General features: G+C 29.0%; 1 protein-coding gene across 3 annotated transcripts in view; it reads left to right on the top strand.

The window, feature by feature from the left end:
• LOC127287511 (uncharacterized) overlaps positions 1–19,763 on the top strand; it is a 404,468-nt gene that overhangs the window by 237,488 nt on the left and 147,217 nt on the right. For all 3 annotated transcript variants that reach the window (XM_051314503.1, XM_051314508.1, XM_051314514.1), the window contains 2 exons: positions 9,857–10,383; positions 14,226–14,404. In XM_051314503.1, coding sequence (XP_051170460.1) covers positions 9,857–10,383; positions 14,226–14,404 — 706 coding nt within the window. The remainder of the gene's footprint in view (positions 1–9,856; positions 10,384–14,225; positions 14,405–19,763) is intronic.

Raw genomic sequence — 19,763 nt, 5'->3', positions numbered from 1 at the left:
TTATTGGAATTGATCGCACCGTGAAACAGAAAAAGGGTGAACCTCTAATCACCCCCGCAGAAAGTAGAGACACTTTCTTGCTTCGAGTAGAGGTATAGTTGTAATTATTTACTGCAATATTATTTAAGTAAATAATTTTTTAAAAAATAAATTTTTTTTTTATTCAGAAAAGCGAAGATTTGGATCAAGAAATTGCGAAATTGAAGGCGATACTGCTAAAGAGGCACAGCACATTGCAGCCTTTTATGGCGATTGTCGGACCACTCATTCAGCCGGAAGAATATTTTGTTATCGTGAATGACCAAAAATATAAAGTTGATACATGTTTACGAGCATTAGATGCAACCTTCAAAATTTTCTTTGCTCTAGATTGCGCATATCCGACAGCTTCCGCGAAATTATGGCAATTTATACAGCTGGCGGCTTACGAAATTGATGTTAGCGGTGAAACCGTTATTAAGTCGGTAAAGGAACTACTCGGCTTAATTAAACAATCGTTTCTACAAGCCCATCTTACCGATCCCTAAGCTTTATAATTTTTCCCTCTAAAATATCATACAATGATTTCTTGTTGTGAAGGCGGTGAGTGCTTCGAAGATGCGTCTACGTACGCACTGCACGTAAGGTCAACGCACTATATGTTATTAAGTTATCGATGCTCTATTTCAAACTGTGATAAAATATTTTCATCGTTAGAAACATTTGTAAGACATGTGCATAATAAGCATAAATATAAATATTGTGAAACAAATATTCCCGAGACTCCTTTATCTTTGAATGCGGGCATTCAAGAATCTAATTCTCAGATAGAAAATGATCTTAAAGCAATGGGCTCTTCTGTTGATGTCAATTATTTAGAAAACTCAAGTGACAGCGAATCTGATGGTGAGACTGATATACATTGGATTAACGAATATATCAAGTTGATTGATACAACAAAAGATAGCACGGCGAAAATTGTTCATGACACTGCACTACATTTTTCAGGAAAATTATATGATTTTAATGATATTCCAAGAGCACGTGTCAATGATATTATAAGTGATGCCACAGAAATGATTGATTCTTGCCTGAACTCAGTTAAAGACAAATTATGTAATAGATTTAAAAAACTTGGAGCCACTGATAATTACTTATCCGAAATCGACGAAGTTTTTGAAAATTTTGCGAAGCCTTTCAAGAATTTAGAAACCGAAAAACAACGATTCGCTCAATTTCAAAAAAACGGCACATTCATTTTACCAGAGTCGTATAAAATTGGCGAACGAGTTGAATACAACTCTGGACCTACCAGGTCATTTTACAAAAATATTACTGTCGTTGCACAATTTGTTCCTTTACGGCAAGTTTTAAAAACATTTTTTGAATTACCAGGGATTTTCGAAAAAACTGTTCAACATATGGATTCACTAAAAACTTCGGATGGAATAATCTCGAATATAATTCAAGCTGAACTTTGGAAAGAGAAATGCGGAAAATATGAAGATGACTCTGGATCATCACGACGACTGCCTCTGATCCTCTATTTCGACGATTATGAGACGAACAATCCTCTGGGCACTCATAAAGGAATTGCAAAATATGGAGCTGTATACGCGATGTTGCCAAGTTTACCTCCAGAATATCAGTCCAAAATTGAAAATTTGTTTTTATTTATTTTATTTAACACCTTAGATCGCAGTGTTTTTCGAAATCCAGTAATTTTTCAAAAAGTAGTAACGGAATTAAAATTTCTAGCAGAAGAAGGAATAACTTTAGATTTACCTACTGGATCACAAAGTTTGTACTTTAATTTAATTTTAATCACTGGAGATAACCTTAGCCTCAATTCCATCTGCGGTTTCATAGAGAGCTTTAATAAAACAAAATTTTGCCGTTTCTGCTTAGTGAATGCCAAAGATGTAAACAACGTATTCAAAGAAGAGGATTGCGAATTGAGAAATCGAACAAATTACGAGGCAGCGATTCGAGTGTTGGCGCCGTCCTTAACTGGCATAAAGGAAGAGTGTTTTTTTAATAAAATTCCAAGCTTCCATATCATAGAAAATATGGCTTTGGATATAATGCACGACTTTCTGGAGGGCGTTTGCAGATACGATGTCGCGTTAATATTAAATTATTTTATAAAAAAGAAAAACTTTACTTTAGAATATTTTAATCGAAAATTACAATCACTTTATTACGGTGCTAGTCCAAATGTAAATAAACCTCCGGAAATCTTGGAATCACATTTGAAAAATAATTGTGTCATACTTTCGAGTGCAGAAATGCTTAATTTAGTGAGGAATTTAAATTTATTGATCGGACCCACAATTTCTGAAAATGATGAAGTTTGGCAACTTGTGTTACGCTTGCAAGAAATACTAAATATTCTTTGCAGCACAGCAATTACTATTGAGACACCTAAAATACTAAAAATACGAATTGAAGAGTATTTAAGGCTTCTTACCGAAAAGTTCCCAAACAGCATGAAACCTAAGCATCATCTACTTGTTCACTATCCAAGAGCAATGCACTTAGTAGGACCTCTATGGAACATTTCCTGTTTACGCGGAGAAAGTAAACACCAAGAAGGCAAACAAATTGCTCGTTCTGCCATATGTCGAATTAATATTTGCCGTACAATTGCAATAAAACACCAATTGATTCTCAATTATCGATTTATGACCAAAAAATCAACATATCCGAAATTTGTTTCAAGTTCCACCCGATCAACTCCTCTTTTAAAATTGTTCCAAAGTGCAGAATTTGTACATTTACTTTTGCCGCATTTTTCTGTAAACGATTCTGTTCCTGTTGCTAAGTGGATCGATCACAAGGGGAAAAGAATTAAGCATGACATCGTGATCGTTACATTTTCTGAAATCGGCCCAAAATTCCATCTTGTTCACTTAATTTTTACGCAAGAGGAAAACAACTTTTATTTAGTTACAAAATTATTAAATGATTGTTATTACAACGAGCATCTTAATGCTTTTAAAATTTACGATTGTAATAAATACGATTTTTAAATTTTACAGATGAAAGACATTGAGAGTGCCATCATTTCCTATGTAAACAAACTTTCAGATGGATTCTATTATATTGCAAAGTTATGGATGTAAAAAGCTAAATGTTTTTTGTGAAACTTCAGATTTTATTTTTTGATCGACTGACTATTAAATTTTAAAATTCTCAACAATCAATTATTGTACGTCAGTAACTTTTTTCTGATTTTAATAGTCAGACTACTAATTATTAATATCTTTCCTTTTATTCCGAGTTTGGTAAAAAGTTTACTAAAATCTCGTGGCGAGTTTAACACAAAGTGATGCACAAAGTCTTTCCGTGTAGTGATGGTCGAGAGCTCGAATCTCGGGAGTCAACAAGTTAAAAACTTTCAAGAATGTGTTAGGATTACTAATTTTTTTTTATTTTATTAACATTATCAACATCAAATTATGTCAAAATATGACACTCTTTTAATTTATTATATTAATTTTAAATGTATTGTTTTGTAACAAAATTCTATATTTGTTACATATGTGTTATATAAGATGTTGTTACTGGATTTAAAAAATTTGTAATTGATTTATATAATCGTTACATATCTGTTATAAATCACTAGTAACAGTGTTATGTATTTGTTACATATCTGTTACAGAGATCAGAGCTGACATTTATCGTAACCTGCTTGTAACATGCTACAAGCTTGTGGCAGAACGTGTTAAATCTTGGTATATAACCAGTATATTACCATTAATTATTCATGTTTGCTGGGTTGGTAACATATAACTCTGTACTACATAGAGTAGCATTGCGTAGCATAGCACTACATAGCACAGTACTACATAGCGCCTTCGGTAATTGGTTGACAATGCGGCCACTAACCTTTTAATTTGCGCATGGCTATGATAGTCTCCATACGCTGAAAACTTTACATAGTCTTTCGTTATCATGCTTACCTAAAGTATGAAAAATGTAAGAAACATATGAAATAATGACAGGTGTTGAATCTTCTTATTTCTTCCTTTCAACCTATTATTTATTTTATATAATATATGATTAGTTTAATTAACAATATAAATTCTAGAACTGTTGTTATTTACAATTACTGAGTTTTGGCAAGACCGTAATAAAACTTTTTGTAAGTGGATTCTAAAATCAACGTTACAATCTATAACACGGTTGGCCTGAACTAAATTTTATTCAAACTTTCAGTAACTCTAAATTTTTTTGTTGATTCTGAATTTATATTTTTTTAGGATTATTTTAAGACAAAAAAGAAAAAAATCGGCGGAGGGCTTTTTGAAATATACCATTTTAAAAAAAAAAAATTTTTTTACTAAAAACTAAGTTACAGATTTATTTGAGTTGACTCGTTTTGTTTGTATTTTTTTTAAGCAGTCTAATAAATGTTAAGGTATTTAAAGGATAAGTAGGATTTCATAGCTGCAAAAGGTTTTTAATTTGACAAACAATGTACCGTTGACAAAAAAATATTTTATCGAACTAAATATTTGAAATATAATTTGTAATAAATCTGTAATAAAAATTACAATATTTTTTATACACATTTTAACGATTTATAAATGAAGTTAAATTTTAAAAATGTTTATGCAAAATATATAAACATGTAGCTTCAGATGTGCAGTGTGTCAGTATAATAGTTCGCACATCTGAAGCTACATGTTTATATATTTTGCATAAACATTTTTAAAATTTAACTTCATTAATAAATCGTTAAAATGTGTATAAAAAATATTGTAATTTTTATTACAGATTTATTACAAATTATATTTCAAATATTTAGTTCGATAAAATATTTTTTTGTCAACGGTACATTGTTTGTCAAATTAAAAACCTTTTGCAGCTATGAAATCCTACTTATCCTTTAAATACCTTAACATTTATTAGACTGCTTAAAAAAAATACAAACAAAACAAGTCAACTCAAATAAATCTGTAACTTAGTTTTTAGTAAAAAAAATTTGTTTTTTTAAATGGTATATTTCAAAAAGCCCTCTGCCGATTTTTTTCTTTTTTGTCTTAAAATAATGCTAAAAAAATATAAATTCAGGATCAACAAAAAAATTTAGAGTTACTGAAAGTTTGAATAAAATTTAGTTCAGGCCAACCGTGATAAAGCACCTTAAAAATACCTACGAGCGTAATTTCTGTTTTAGTTATAGGACAATGTCTCCTAATTCTAAGTATATTAGGCTATATTACTTGTGTCATCAGAATCGATTCTAGGTAAGACGTCAGATAGTTGGACTGAAAACAAATAGACGACACAATGTTATTCATATGGGAAAAAATGTTTACAGTTTTATCAATATTACTCATATTTGAACATGGAAAACGCGAGGCGCATGAATATTCCCCAATTGACATATAATTAAACTGTCATCTAACCAAAACGCATATAATAGAATTGTTATTTAACCAACCTAATATGTAACAGACATGTTACAATTACAAATACAAACAAGTCTTTTTATTGATAAAGAAAATATTTTTGTGAATTTAAAAAAAATTTTTAAAGTTTATTCATGATTTTCAATTTTTTATGGTACTTTTGCTCACATAGCCTCAAAATTACAAACTAAATTAAAAATCGGTTCTCTTACGTTTGTTCGGAATTTAATGCAGAGTATTTAAAAAAAAAATTTTTAATCGATTAAGAATTGTGAGCTGTAGACATATTTGTTCAGCTGCTGAACATGTACATTTTCTTGTACAGGGATTTTAAATAGGGTGGACCACTGTGAGTTGGGTGCAAGAAGGGCGTTTAAGAAAAAGCGACAAACGGAGATATTTCAAGATAAAGTTTTAATCTTTAGTTATTCAAAAACTGTAAATTCAAATTAAAAAAACTTTTTATAATTCAATTAAACCTTAATGCAGCTATCAATTTCAAATGATAACTTGACTGAAAGTTGACTAATGTTAAAAAAGAATTTTGTTCATAACCTATTTATACGCTCTTTTTGCACCCAGCCATTAAATCAGTAAATGTTTTTTTAAAACAAAAAATAACTTTAATTTTAACATATTTTCCTCTATATTTTTGGAATTTTTTATTTTTAAACATATATTTAAGACTTCAATCAATGTTAATTTTTTAAAAAAATTTTTGCATGAAAATATTTAAATTTTTTCAAAATGAAAATTTAAAAAAAAAATTTTTTAGTTTTTAAATGATAAAAAATTTATAACCCTTACGCGTGGCACTACTTTGTTTACCAACATTTCGTTTCCACACAGAGAAAATCTGAAAGCACTAAGTATTTTTTCTCACATCACTGGCTACTGTGGAAACCAAAAAATTAAATTCCAAAACTCTGAATGTTTTTTGCACAGCACTCAATGCTCTGCAGAAAATAATCACTATAATCACTTTTTTTGACAGTTATTAGAATTTCGGTTTATATTAATGGACAACAGAGTTTTCAAAGCTAGGAATATAGCAATAAATTCTTCGCTCGAAGTCGTGACTGCTTTCCTCACAGCTCTGAGTACTGTGTAGAATTATTTTTTAGGATTAAAAAAATAAAAGAACATTTAACCTTTAATAAAAAATAAATAACAATTTTAAACAAGCGTTCAAGACTATTTTAATCAATTTTAGATGTTTTCTTATATTTTTATGAAAAACAGATTATTTGACTAAAATTATTTATATTTAATTAAATAAGAAGTAATAAACTTTAATAATATTAAACAAATTACTTTTTATTAATAAACGTAAGAAATAATAATTTTTATTACTTCATGAGATAAATATTTAAATTAATAATGTTGAAACTTAATATTTTTTAATCATAATTATCTATAAATTTAGATTAGGTTGTAATTTGATATTAGCTAAGAAATCTTAAAATCTTAAAACTTGTGAAATACAAATAAATATTTAAAATTTACCTATAATAATTCATTTTAAAAATAATTATTTATTATTTCATTATTGTATAATAACTTTATTTTCTACATAACTGAAAAATTAAAAAAAAGCGATAGTTTTCAAAAAGACTTTTTGAAGTCTTCATTTCTTTATATCTATTATTCATTAACTGTTTATAAACATGTCAATTAAAATCAATATTTGAAAAGAAAAAATAACTATGGCTATCTTCTTTTAAATTGACGTTAAACGTTCCTTTGTTTTCTAAATTCTAAAAAATAATTCTGCACAGTACTCAGAGCTGTGAGAGCAGCAGTCACGACTTCGAGCAAAAAATTTATTGCTACATTTGTAGTTCTGAATAATCTGTTGTCAACTAATATGAAACGAAACTCTGTTTACTGTCAAAAAAAGTTGTGATTATTTTCTGCAGAGCATTCAGTGCTGTGTGGAGAACATTCAGAGTTTTGAAATTTAATTTTTTGGTATACACAGTAGCCAGTGCTATGAGAAAAAATACTCATTGCTTTCAGATTTTCTCCGTGCACTGTTTTGTTTTTTTTTTTTACCTTTTTTACCGTTACTGGATTTATTCGATTCAAAATTAGAAACAGAATCTTATTTTCAGTATCACTTGTACCTATATTTTCTATAGTATCTGAAATTTAGTAGCCTTCTTATGATTATAAAGAAACTCCTTTGGAGTGTCAATTTTCAATTGTTTTCAAATTTTAATTTAATTAAAAAATAATTAAAGCTGCAGTGAGAGAAAAAAGTAGTTGAGGCAACTTATAAAATGGTTACGAATACCATTTTGGTTAGTTAACTATACTGCAGCTAATTCGATAGTCAGGGATACCATTTATGATAGTAAAAAGTTAAATAGTTGCCGTTACCATTTTATTAGTAAGGGGAACTTACTTCAGTCAGTACCAACAACTAATAAATATTGTATAACAGATGACACTTAGTTAGTTAACCTTACTAATAACATATGTAATTCGATATAAATAAAATACAACCGCAATTATTTATTTAATATTATTCCCATTCAATAAAATCTGTTTATTATAACCCAGTGGGCAAAAAACCATGCTCGTTTTAAAAACGTTTTTAGAACGTTTCATGTCTGCCAAATAATGTTCTAGAACATTATTTGAACATCTATGTTCTCAAAATGTTTTAGAAAATTATTTGTCAGACATGAAACGTTCTTAAAACGTTTTTAAAACGAACATGGTATTTTGCCCACTGGGAAGGTTAATATAACTTTCTTGCTGTACCAAGTAAGATATAAATCTTATATTAAACATATTTTTTGTATGATGCGAATAATAATAAATAAATTTTATAGGTTAGATTTATTGGTTAAATTGTCACTTACATTCAAAACGATCTACATAATCTTCGAACCTCCCTGAGATTAATAACTTACGCAAATCCATGCACTTTTTTAACACTCAATAAAATAATTTATATTGAAATAATATAATTATAACATAAACACAAATGACCACGTTTTCTCAGGACATTGCTTCACGAGCATGAGCGTGCTTCACAGTGTTGCCAACCGAATTGCTAACAATTGCTAACCGCGTTTACTAAAAAAAATTGTATACCCAACTACTCTGTTAGTTAAACTTTTGCATGGAACTATTTTTGTAGGTGTGGTTATTATATCCTGTTTACCAATTCTAAATAGTTGAGCTTGACATCAAAAATATTAAAATTTACTAAAAACATTACTGAATTTTATTAGCTAAATAGGCAGGAGAATACCCAGAAAACACTGTTACAGGTCAGTTATAGAACTGTTATAAATTTTTTGAGAACATGTTCTGAAACTGGTTAAGAACCTGTGAGTCACTGGATACGCAAAATGTCGTACTCAACGGATATGTAAGATTCTGTAACAGATCTAGAATATGTTTACAAATGTATTTGTAACAGTTCTAGAATTGTTTTGTAACAACTATAAAATAAATCAATAACCATTATTGCAAGATTATTACCTAAAAATACATGCAAAATATTTTTATTCTTAATAAAAATATTAAAATTTGATGTAATAGAAAAAGGAAACTATAAAATAAACATAGTTAGAACAGTGTCAAATTTCATCTATTCTATAGCAATATCGCTCCACAGACTAATACGCTAACCATTACGCTATCTTAACATGGGAATATAAATACAAAATTGATTTGATAACTTCGGACTAAGGAGGATTTAAAAACTGTATTGCTTATATAAAGAAAAAACAATAAGACTATGTGATATATAAAAATTTTAGAGTTTTTTAAATTTAACTACATACTTAAGTAAAATGAACTATTTATTTATTAATTCCATAGAAAATAGTTAAGGTACTTATGAACATTTCAAAATTTTTAATCTCAGATACAAATATATTCCAGAACTGAACTTTATCAAAATTTTAGAACAGTTACATGTCATTTTTCCGATATAATTCTAGATATGCGATGGAACATTAGTTACAGAACTGTGAAGTTTGCATAATATAAAACAGATCGGTAACTCCCTTGTAACAATGTTCTAGAATTCTGTTACATTGAGGTTATATAACAGATTCATAACCAGCTTGTAACAAATGTTCTATAAAACTGTGTCCTCACTGTTATATAACATTTATAGAACGTGTTTGTTGGGTAAATACCTCCTTTACTAATAAAAAAGTAATAGCCCCAACCATTCATTTCTCTCAGTGAATGAAATCGAGTAACATACGCTTAGATATTTATTTCTAGCTTCGTTAAAAAGGCTTCTATCGAAATGAATTTTTGGTAATTTAAACTAAAGGATATTGTTATCATTGTCATTCTATAATATAAAAAAGGGCGTTATCCGCCTAACGCCCTTCTTGCACTCAAAGATTCAATTGTTACATTATTCATATGCCTAAAATAATAAAATTTATTAAATAATCTTTATGAAAATTGTTAATTAACAGATATCCTGGAGTTAATGGAAAAGAACATTATGATCGACCACCTTACTACGAAAGTTTATCCTTTAATTCCATAAGGCCCTTATCTAACGAAGTATATGGAGAAGGTGGAACAGTTGGAGGTGGTTATATAGGAGAAGGTGGTATTTATCAGTCTAAACCTTTTGTTATAAACGGACCTATCAGTGACAGACCTCCTTTACTTGCTCGGTGTGATGAACAAACTAACTTTCGTCGTGTAGCGCACAGGATGCGTGTGCGTAAGCCTTTTATTCGTGGATCTACTTCTGCACTATCTATACAGAATTGTGATCGAGAATGTGCAGATACAAGACATTTTGTATGCAGGTCATTTAATTTTAAACCACTAAGCAATGAACAGGGAGGCGATCAAAATAATTGTGAACTAAGCGACAGAGATTCTAGGGATATGGAAATGAATAATCCTCTATACTATGATTCAGGAACGGATTTTGATTTTTACGAGAGAAATAATGGTAGGCAAGGAGGCGAAGCTGAGTGTCTTGATGGTAAGTTATGCAAAATTATTTATAAGAGTAAGCAGTTCTACGACAAGTTTTGTAAATGTATTTTCTTAACCCGTCATTCTACTCAACTTAAGTAGGGACGTTTTAAAGCATGGGGAGTTGCGAAGCACGGCCACAGATATCGCTAAGTTGTGGTTTGATAGCTCTTACCTATTGTCAACATTTTTTTCACTTAATATCTCAATTTTTCTAGCACTCGTTCCGATAGCACACTTTTTTCATATCTTTCCAGACATTGTTTTGAAGATTGTGTTTGGAAAGTTTTTTTTTTAACATTTTTTATAAAAATAACTTGGCGTCTATAATAAATAATAAAATAGAAAAATCAAATAACGTTATGCGATTAAAGTGAAAAATAGTAATTAAAATAAAATTAATAGAAAAATAGTATAAAAAAAAGCAAACTATATATATATATATATATATATATATAAAGATCTGAGCAAATGTCCAGATGTATGTGTGTGTCACAAAATATTGTGTACAAATTATCTCAGAAATGTTTTAACAGATTGTCCTGAAATTTTGTATGCTTATTGTAATCATTAATACCTAAAATCTGACACAAGGATTTCCGAATATATTCACATTTCTTTCAAAATTTGAAATTTTTTTTTTCAAAATATTTTTTTCTTTGTATATTTAATTATGTTTGGTAAAAAAAACTTATTTCTTGCATTAAAACGAATCGATTAACCTATATAAAGTTCATATTCTACTAAAATCTATAGATTAAATAATTTTTTTGAATTTTTGAAAAAAATTATTTTTTGAAATTATTTTTTCTTAGATAAAAATTTCAATTAATTCTTGTCAAAATTGTATCCCTGGCATGAAAACGAATCGATTGATGCATATAAAGTTTACATTTTACAAATAATTATAAAATTGACGAGGGGCTATTCACTGAGATCCAAGAGATCCAGTGACAATTAGATGACAAGAAATCAAAAGAGACGGCCAGAGATCCCAAAAGACAACCAGTGATCACAAGAAACGACTAAAAATCGCAACTAACGTCAAGTCAAATCGCAAAATCCTCCCAGAGAAAACAAACAAATGCATTTATTGTTTTTTTAAATAAATGTTCGAATTTTATTTATTAAATTAAATTTATTTTTAATTTTCACTGTAATTCAAATGTAATCTTGATTTTATTTCAATTGATTATTTATTTAGTTTATTGTTTATTACATTAAATTCACTTTAAAGTATTAATTATAAAATGAGTTATTTAATTACCATGTTATTTAATACTTACTTTTTTACTAATATAAATTAACTCGAAATTAATATAATTATAATTAATGTGGAAATTTAAAACTATTGGTATATTTTTTACTTTATCAACAAATTATGTTAATTAAACTATTTATTTGAAATTTTGAATGAACATAATAAAACTGAAAAATTATTTGTTTATTATAATATAATACAGAGATAAACAATAATAAATGATAAAAAAAAACTTAGGAATCGTATGCCTCTTAAATAATTTTGTGCCATTTTTTTAATTTTTAATTTAAAAATATTTCATGTAAATAACCTCGGAAGTAACCTTAAAAAATAAAGAATTTAATGTTAATTAAATTTAATTTAAATAACTAACTTGCAATTAACTTTGCTTTCCCTAAAAAATTTTAATAATATAAATATTTAACTGTTTTAAAAGTTAATATAATTGTGTTTATATATTTATAAGTATAAATAATAAAATATTTAACCCTTACACAAATGTAAACAATAAACGACATTTGTAAATTATACGTCTTGAAGGAAGTCGTGAAGCCAATAGTCGAATTAACAAAACAATGCGATCAATGAGAGATCCAAGAGACGGCCTGGCACGACCAACGATGACAACACAGCCACACAAAAAAAAAAAAGTACCCGGGCCGGGGAATGAGACCACCATTTCTTGATGTATTTTGATGCGCTGAACACGAATCTGAAGTCCGTTTAGCTCCATCACGTCAGGATTTTGACATAACCTCAAAAAACATAGCTGATTTTAAATGACAGGAGAAATTTTTTAAATAATGGCAGATTTGTTTGAATCTTGTTACTCGGGGGTTTTTGGGGTCGCTGATTACGAATTTAACGTCAGATTTATAAAATTCAAAATGGCGGATTCAATATGGCGGACGAATTTTTAAAAAGTAGTTGGATTTTTACGAAAATTGGTATCTAGGGGTTTTGGGAGTCGCTGATTACAAATTTATCGTCAGATTATTCAAATTCAAAATGGCGGATCCAATATGGCGGACGAGTTTTTAAAAAATAGTTGAATTTTTATGTAACTTGGCCGATACTGGGGTTCCGAGTCCCTGCATCGTAATACGTTTCCTACGTGTGTCTGCCATGACGGCATCAAAGCCATTATCCAGGGACTTAGCCGGATAGCGGACAAACTCCGTTGTCCACCGTCACCGCGTGGAGGTACCCTGGATGCAGACACATGTAGAAACATAAAGATATTTGACCACCGTACTATATCTGCCATTTTACATTTGAATAATCTGACGTTAAATTCGTAATCAGCGACTCCAAAAAACCCCATGATACCAATTTTTGTAAAAATCCAACTACTTTTTAAAAATTTGTCCGCCATATTGGATCCGCCATTTTGAATTTGAATAATCTGACGATAAATTTGTAATCAGCGACTCCCAAAACCCCTAGATACCAATTTTCGTAAAAATCCAACTACTTTTTAAAAATTCGTCCGCCATATTGGATCCGCCATTTTGAATTTATTAAATCTGACGTTAAATTCGTAATCAGCGACCCCAAAAACCCCCGAGTAACAAGATTCAAGCAAATCTGCCATTATTTAAAAAATTTCTCCTGTCATATAAAATCAGCTATGTTTTTTGAGGTTATGTCAAAATCCTGACGTGATGGAGCTAAACGGACTTCAGATTCGTGTTCAGCGCATCAAAATACATCAAGAAATGATGGTCTCATTTCCCGGCCCGGGTACTTTTTTTTTGTGTGGCTGTGCAATTGACAAAAAAAGGAGTACGTCGTCCCTGGATCTTTTGGATTTCAGTGAATAGCCCCTCGAAAATTGATCGCTATTTTAGTTGTAATCCTTCTTTTAATCTATTGAATATGTATAAGTGTATCATGATAAGGAAGCTAAATATAACTAGTTTCAATTTATTACTCACAATAACCCTCAGTGTACTGACTATAAAAAAGTTACAAACGTCACTGACTGGGTTTTCCTAACCCAGTAACTTTGATTGAAATTGACAAAAATTGACCTATAGACACCGGCCAGTCATGTTGAAAACTTCTGGTTTTCGATATTTGTTAGTTGTGGTCAATATTCCCGTAGAATATTACCAAAAGTCACCTTAAAACCTAACAGACATTTTGAGAATTCCTAGTACGGTTTTACATCTTTGTTAATTCAGGTTAATTTCCCAGTAGAAATTGGCCAAAATTGACTTATACGCCAGGCAAATATTTGGGGATCTTTTTTGATAAGAAATTCAAATTTTCCGGAATTTTCTCCCGGAAACTTTTTTACGTATGATTCTTACAACCTGCATTTGGCCACGCCTACCTTCTCTCTCCAACCATCGCAGATTACAAGAATTTAAGCAACTAAAAGGATGAAGCTCTTGTTATTACATTCTTATCATAATGAGAAAGTATTACATAAAATCCGACATGTTTTTCCCCGGTTAGAAAAAACCTAAATGCGATGAAGTAAATTTGACTTTCATGCAATATACTTGCTAGAAAAAATGTTATATATATTTTTTTCATGACATTTTGCATTTTTATTTTAAATTTATTTTCTATATTTTCAGTAACTCAAACTTGTAGTGAAGATGGAATGGAATTTACATTGAGAACTCCAGAAGGTTTTACTGGTAGAATTTATACTTATGGTTATTACGATAGATGTTTCTTTCGAGGTAGTGGAGGTACAATAAATGTTTTACGGATAAGTGGAACTCAAGGTTATCCTGATTGTGGCACTCAGCGGGTAAGAAAGATAATAATGTTAAATATTAGTTAAGTTTTAATTGAAACATACAACATAAAAAGAAGTTGACGACTTCATAATTCATGACGTTTTTCATGAGTTACAATATTTTCTGCGATACAATTTGTATAATTTCAAACCTCTTTTTAGGAAAGGTTTGCAAATGAACTACATATAATAATAAAATACGGTTTTTGGCTTTTATTATAACATTTTTAAATTCTTAAAATATTGCTTGAATTAAAAATCCCAACAAAAACATCTTCCATGTAAATAGTTACGCCAAGCAAAAATTATCTTAACCATCGAAACAATTCGTGAAATGAATGTTAACCAAGTAAATTTTAGGATTATGTTAAGTTTTAATTATTTTTTTAACATAAATAATTAAATTTAAAAATGGAAAATTATACAAATTATAATTTCAAAATATGCCTGCTATGTAGAAAAAAAGAATTGTTTTGGTCTAAATATGAATTAGAGTTAATAATTATCAAAATAATTAATTGAAATTAATTTTTTGATTAAAAAAAATTTCTATAGTACGCGCAGTTATAAAAACTTGGCGTGAATTATTTTTTACATATACTACTGCAAGTGGATTAACGAAAAATTAATGTAGGATATAAATTTAAATAATAAATATTATTAATTAATACTTAAAAATAATTCACGCCAAGTTTTCATAACTGCGCGTAAGATAGAAATTTTTCTTAATCAAAAAATTGATTTCAATTAATTATTTTGATAATTATTCACTCTAATTCATATTTATACCAAAACAATTCTTTTTTTCTACATAGCACGCATATTTTAAAATTATAATTTTTATAGTTTTCCATTTTTAAATTTAATTATGTATGTTAAAAAAATTAATTAAAACTTAACATAATCCAAAAATTTACTTGGCTAACATTCATTTCACGAATTGTTTCGATGGTTAAGATAATTTTTGATTTTGTTAAAGTCATATTAAAAGAAAAATCAAATTCTTTTTATTATTTGTCCGTCAAATTTTTGAAAAATAATATTCTTTGTAATATTATAATAAAATAACATATTTTAGAATTTAAAAATTTTAATACTGACAACAATGTTTACAATTTAATTTTTAAGAATTGTCTCATTTTATTTAAAATTGAGTCAATTTTTGATGTCTATTTAATAGTGTATAAAAAAATATCATTTTCTTATATTATACTTTCAAATTTTTTAAATTTTCGATTTGTAAATCTTTACACATTATAAGCAGCTTATATTTTTTAAAATATTAGATTTAAAAACATGACCAGTAATATTCATAGCTTACTACATCTTCCAAAAAATGTAATAGATTTTGGTCCCCTATTGACAACGTCATGTTTTACTTTTGGAAGTGCAAATAATGGGACATTAAAGTCATTAGTGACGGGCACAAAATTTGCTCAAATTATTTGTTGCGGTATTGGTGTATTTATGACCATGCCAGAACTTAAAAGCAAAATACGCCCTGATACTTTAGCATCTATTTTTTGTAAAACTATTGAGAAACGACAAGTATATAAGGTTAAATGCGTTTTTGAAAATGTAGCAGTAGTTGGTGCTTTTAAAAATCCTAACAGAATACCCAATATTGTTTTTCAAGGTTTACAATCTTTACCTATCGACTTCGGTGATTTAAATATAAAATTATTTTTTAGGCTTCTTAAGTCAAATATACTTTTTACATCAGAATTGTATCAAAGATCGAGTAAAACTAACTCAATGTTTGTTAAATATCATCGAAATGGTTATTTTCATAATAATAAAAATTCTGCCAGCTATACGATAAGATTTAACAATTTTCAATCGGATCACTAATAAAAATTTAAAAAAAGGTTAAATAACTGAATTATTGAATGAAAAGTAGTGTTAAAACTCCCGTCCACAACATCCGATTTTATTAAATATTTCTGTTATTTGGCCTTTTTTGAATTGTTCTTTAGTGATCCGATTGAAAATTGTTAAATCTTAACGTATGGCTAACAGAATTTTTAATAATTTCATTGAATTTTACTATTTTTGTTTTAAAGCAGGCAACTGAAATAGAAGACTTGTTTTGAAAAGTGACTGAAACGTTTTCATTTCTATCCAACTTAATTCTTTGAAAATTTAGTCTAGAAACCGTTTACACCTGAATTGTTATCCTAACAGGATAAACTGAAATCAGTTTAAAACATTTGAATTCTGAAAAATTACTACAAAAGTTAAAATCATTTTAATTCTTGTGGTCAGCATACGAATTGTAGCAAATAAATCTAATTTAAAGTTGAAATCAATTTTATGACATCCTGCAATAGAAAATGTAATCAAATTAATCGCATTAAAATTGAGTTTGTTTTAATTCCTTTAGGAGAAATAAGATTGAAAAAAACTAATCCTATTAAATGCCGTTGTCAGTTTAATGCAATATAAAAAATAGAAAATCAGCTTGTCATTTCAAAGATGAATTAATCTATCACTTGTGTTGCACATCGCTAGGGATATCGCGTGTTGTCTTCAGTGCTTAATTATCAAATTAAAACATTAAATCTCGAAGAATTGTTCTTAAAAAATGAACAAGTCGTGCATAGAAATCGTGCTTTCATTACGTGAAATGTTTTTAGTAAAATAATATTTTAAGTGTACAAGGTTTAAAGTCATTTTATAAAACTTAACCTTACTTTCTTTTAATACATTGTGAAGTGTTTTTACATGTTTTTTTACATCAAAGTGAAGTTGTTTCTTAAGGACGTTCTCCGAAGGCAGTGGTTTCCAAATAAAATGTAACTTCAATGTATATAGTTTCATAGCATTTTAAGAAAAAAAAGTTGAGCACGATTTTGATTTTTTTGGTTATTTTTGATGCGTAGAAGTTCAAAATTGGTGGTTCTGCGCATTTTTTTTTACCACGGCAACGTTGCATTTGCTGCTTATCGTGCTGTGTTCACTTTTGTTTACTTACGCAGTTTGTTTGAGTTCGTAATGTTTAGGTTAAAATTAAGTAAAAATGTCAACTGCAATAAATAGATTGAAAAGCGGACTGTTTGTTAGTCAGAAGCTTGCAAATAGAAATGCTAAAGCTTTAGCAGCCATGGCAGCAGACAAAAATCGTGACAACCAAATAACTGAAAATATCACGAAAGAAATTGGTCAAGGAAAACGCATTGTCGATTTGTTAGAACTTGGAAAGAATTTAAGATGTAATTGCAAAAACGTTTTGAGTTTAGAAAATTTGAATGGGGAAAGGCATGTAGGATTACATTCCGTTTTGTCTGTAAAATGTGAACGGTGCAAATTCATCTCAGCAGTGCACACTGGGAAACAGAATAATAATTCAACTTTGCTATCACACATTAATGCATCAGTTATTCTAGGTAAGCAAAATTCTCAAATCTTTATTCTATTCGTGTTTCACAAGAATTGCAAATATATATAATAAACTGTATATGTCATTTGCGACGTATGAGTCTTAAACTTTCGAGGTTATGTGTCTTTAAAAAAAATGCTAACTTTGGGCGAAAAATAACTGGTTTTAATTTTTGGTTTCATAGGTGCCATACATTCTGGCGTAGGTAACACAGCATTGAATAAAATCTTAGCCTGTGCTGACATTCCAAGCATTTCGAACGATCTTTATAAAAGGTACGAAAATATTGTCGGAAAATCAATCGAAGAAGAAGCCAAAAAATCATGTGAGAGAGCTGCACTTGAGGAAAAGCATTTAGTCATGAATAACATAAATGAGCTGTGCGAAAAATTGTAAGATTTACTCTTTACTTTTTAAGGTTTACTCCTGTTTACTGAACAGGAATTAGTAGAAAACTATTAATTCAATAATTGAAACTGAAAAATCACTAATTCTGTAAACGGAAATTTTTATTACAATATTAGTTAGAAATAGCAAATTATTATTTAAATTTAATTTAAGGTTATTTGTTTAAATGAAATAAAATATTACTCGTCTTCTCGTTTTAATATTATTTTAGAAAATTTTTTTTTATTTACAATTAGTTAAATTCAGATGATGTTTAAGTTATATTTTTTAATATTAATTATTTATTTTGTTAATTATTTTAGCTAGAATTAATTCGTGCTTCAATTGCTAATCAATATTTTTCTTCTAATTCAAATTTAGAGGGATTAAATATTTAAATTATGTCTTAAGAATTTGACTAATTTCTAAACTACACAGTTTTCGTATTTTTGAATAAGGAAATAAATTGTAAATATATTGTTACTTTTAATAAATAAAGATTATATGTAAAATAAAATGAAAAAATGTAAATTGAAATATTGTTCTTATTTTCCTCGCATTAAAATCACTTATATTTTTTCAGGCCTCCTGAAATCATTGCAGACCTTTATCCGCACCTCGACACTCTAAACTCCTCTTTCCTTCCGAATACTGAACCCAATTTCGATTTTGAAAATAACTCTTTCGATTCTGCTTTAGGACAAATAATTAATATAATTGTTTCATATGACATGGGCTGGAGTAAACGCGGTAACGGTCGGAGCTACGATAGCTTAAATGGATACAGCACCATAATTGGATTTCTATCTGGAAAAATACTGGATTATGCCACATGAAATAGAAAATGTAAAATGTGCGATTTAGGTCATCCGAAGACTGATCATGACTGCCGTTTGAATTTTGAGGGAAGCGCCAAAGCAATGGAGGCAAATGCAGGAGTTCAGTTGATCAATCACAGCAATGTTTTAAAAGATACTGGCTTGCAAGTTCGTGTTATAATCGGCGATGAGGACAGTTCTACGATGTCGGCAGTACGAAAAGATGATCCAAACACCACTTTTCACAAGTTGTCGGATAAGAATCATCTAGGCAAGAATTTTTCCAATGGATTATATAAATTGCGTGAAACTCATAAGCAGTTACACAGAAAAGGTGTTATTGAACACCTTAAAAAATGTTTTACATACGCAGTATCGCAAAATAAGGGCAATGCTGAGAAATTAGCAATTGAGCTTAGGAGAATACCTGACCATGTATTTGGTCGCCATGAAAATTGTGGAGATTGGTGCAAACCAAATTCAAAACACACTGTTCTCTTGACAGATGAGGCTTTAGACACAGCATTACAAAATTATTTTGGTGTTTACGCGGATGAAGCTAACAAGTTCTCAGTTGCGGCTTCGAGTCAAGCAAACGAAAGTTTCAATAATGTAGAAGCAAATAAAGCTCACAAAAATAAATGTCTCAGTAGGAGTGCTGCTTGCGATTATCGAGTTGCAGATAGCGTATGCGTTAAAAATGATGGGGAAGTTATTATTCAAAATGTTAAAAAAAACTTGGGGTTACCTGAAGGAATAAATACATCTAAGTACGTTATAAGAAATG

Source organism: Leptopilina boulardi, unplaced genomic scaffold, assembly GCF_019393585.1.
Source record: "Leptopilina boulardi isolate dan_hultmark-lab unplaced genomic scaffold, ZJU_Lbou_2.1 LbouV2_122, whole genome shotgun sequence".
Lineage (NCBI taxonomy): Eukaryota > Metazoa > Arthropoda > Insecta > Hymenoptera > Figitidae > Leptopilina > Leptopilina boulardi.
Note: the sequence above shows the minus strand (reverse complement) of the source record. Positions and strands in the feature narration are given on the sequence as shown.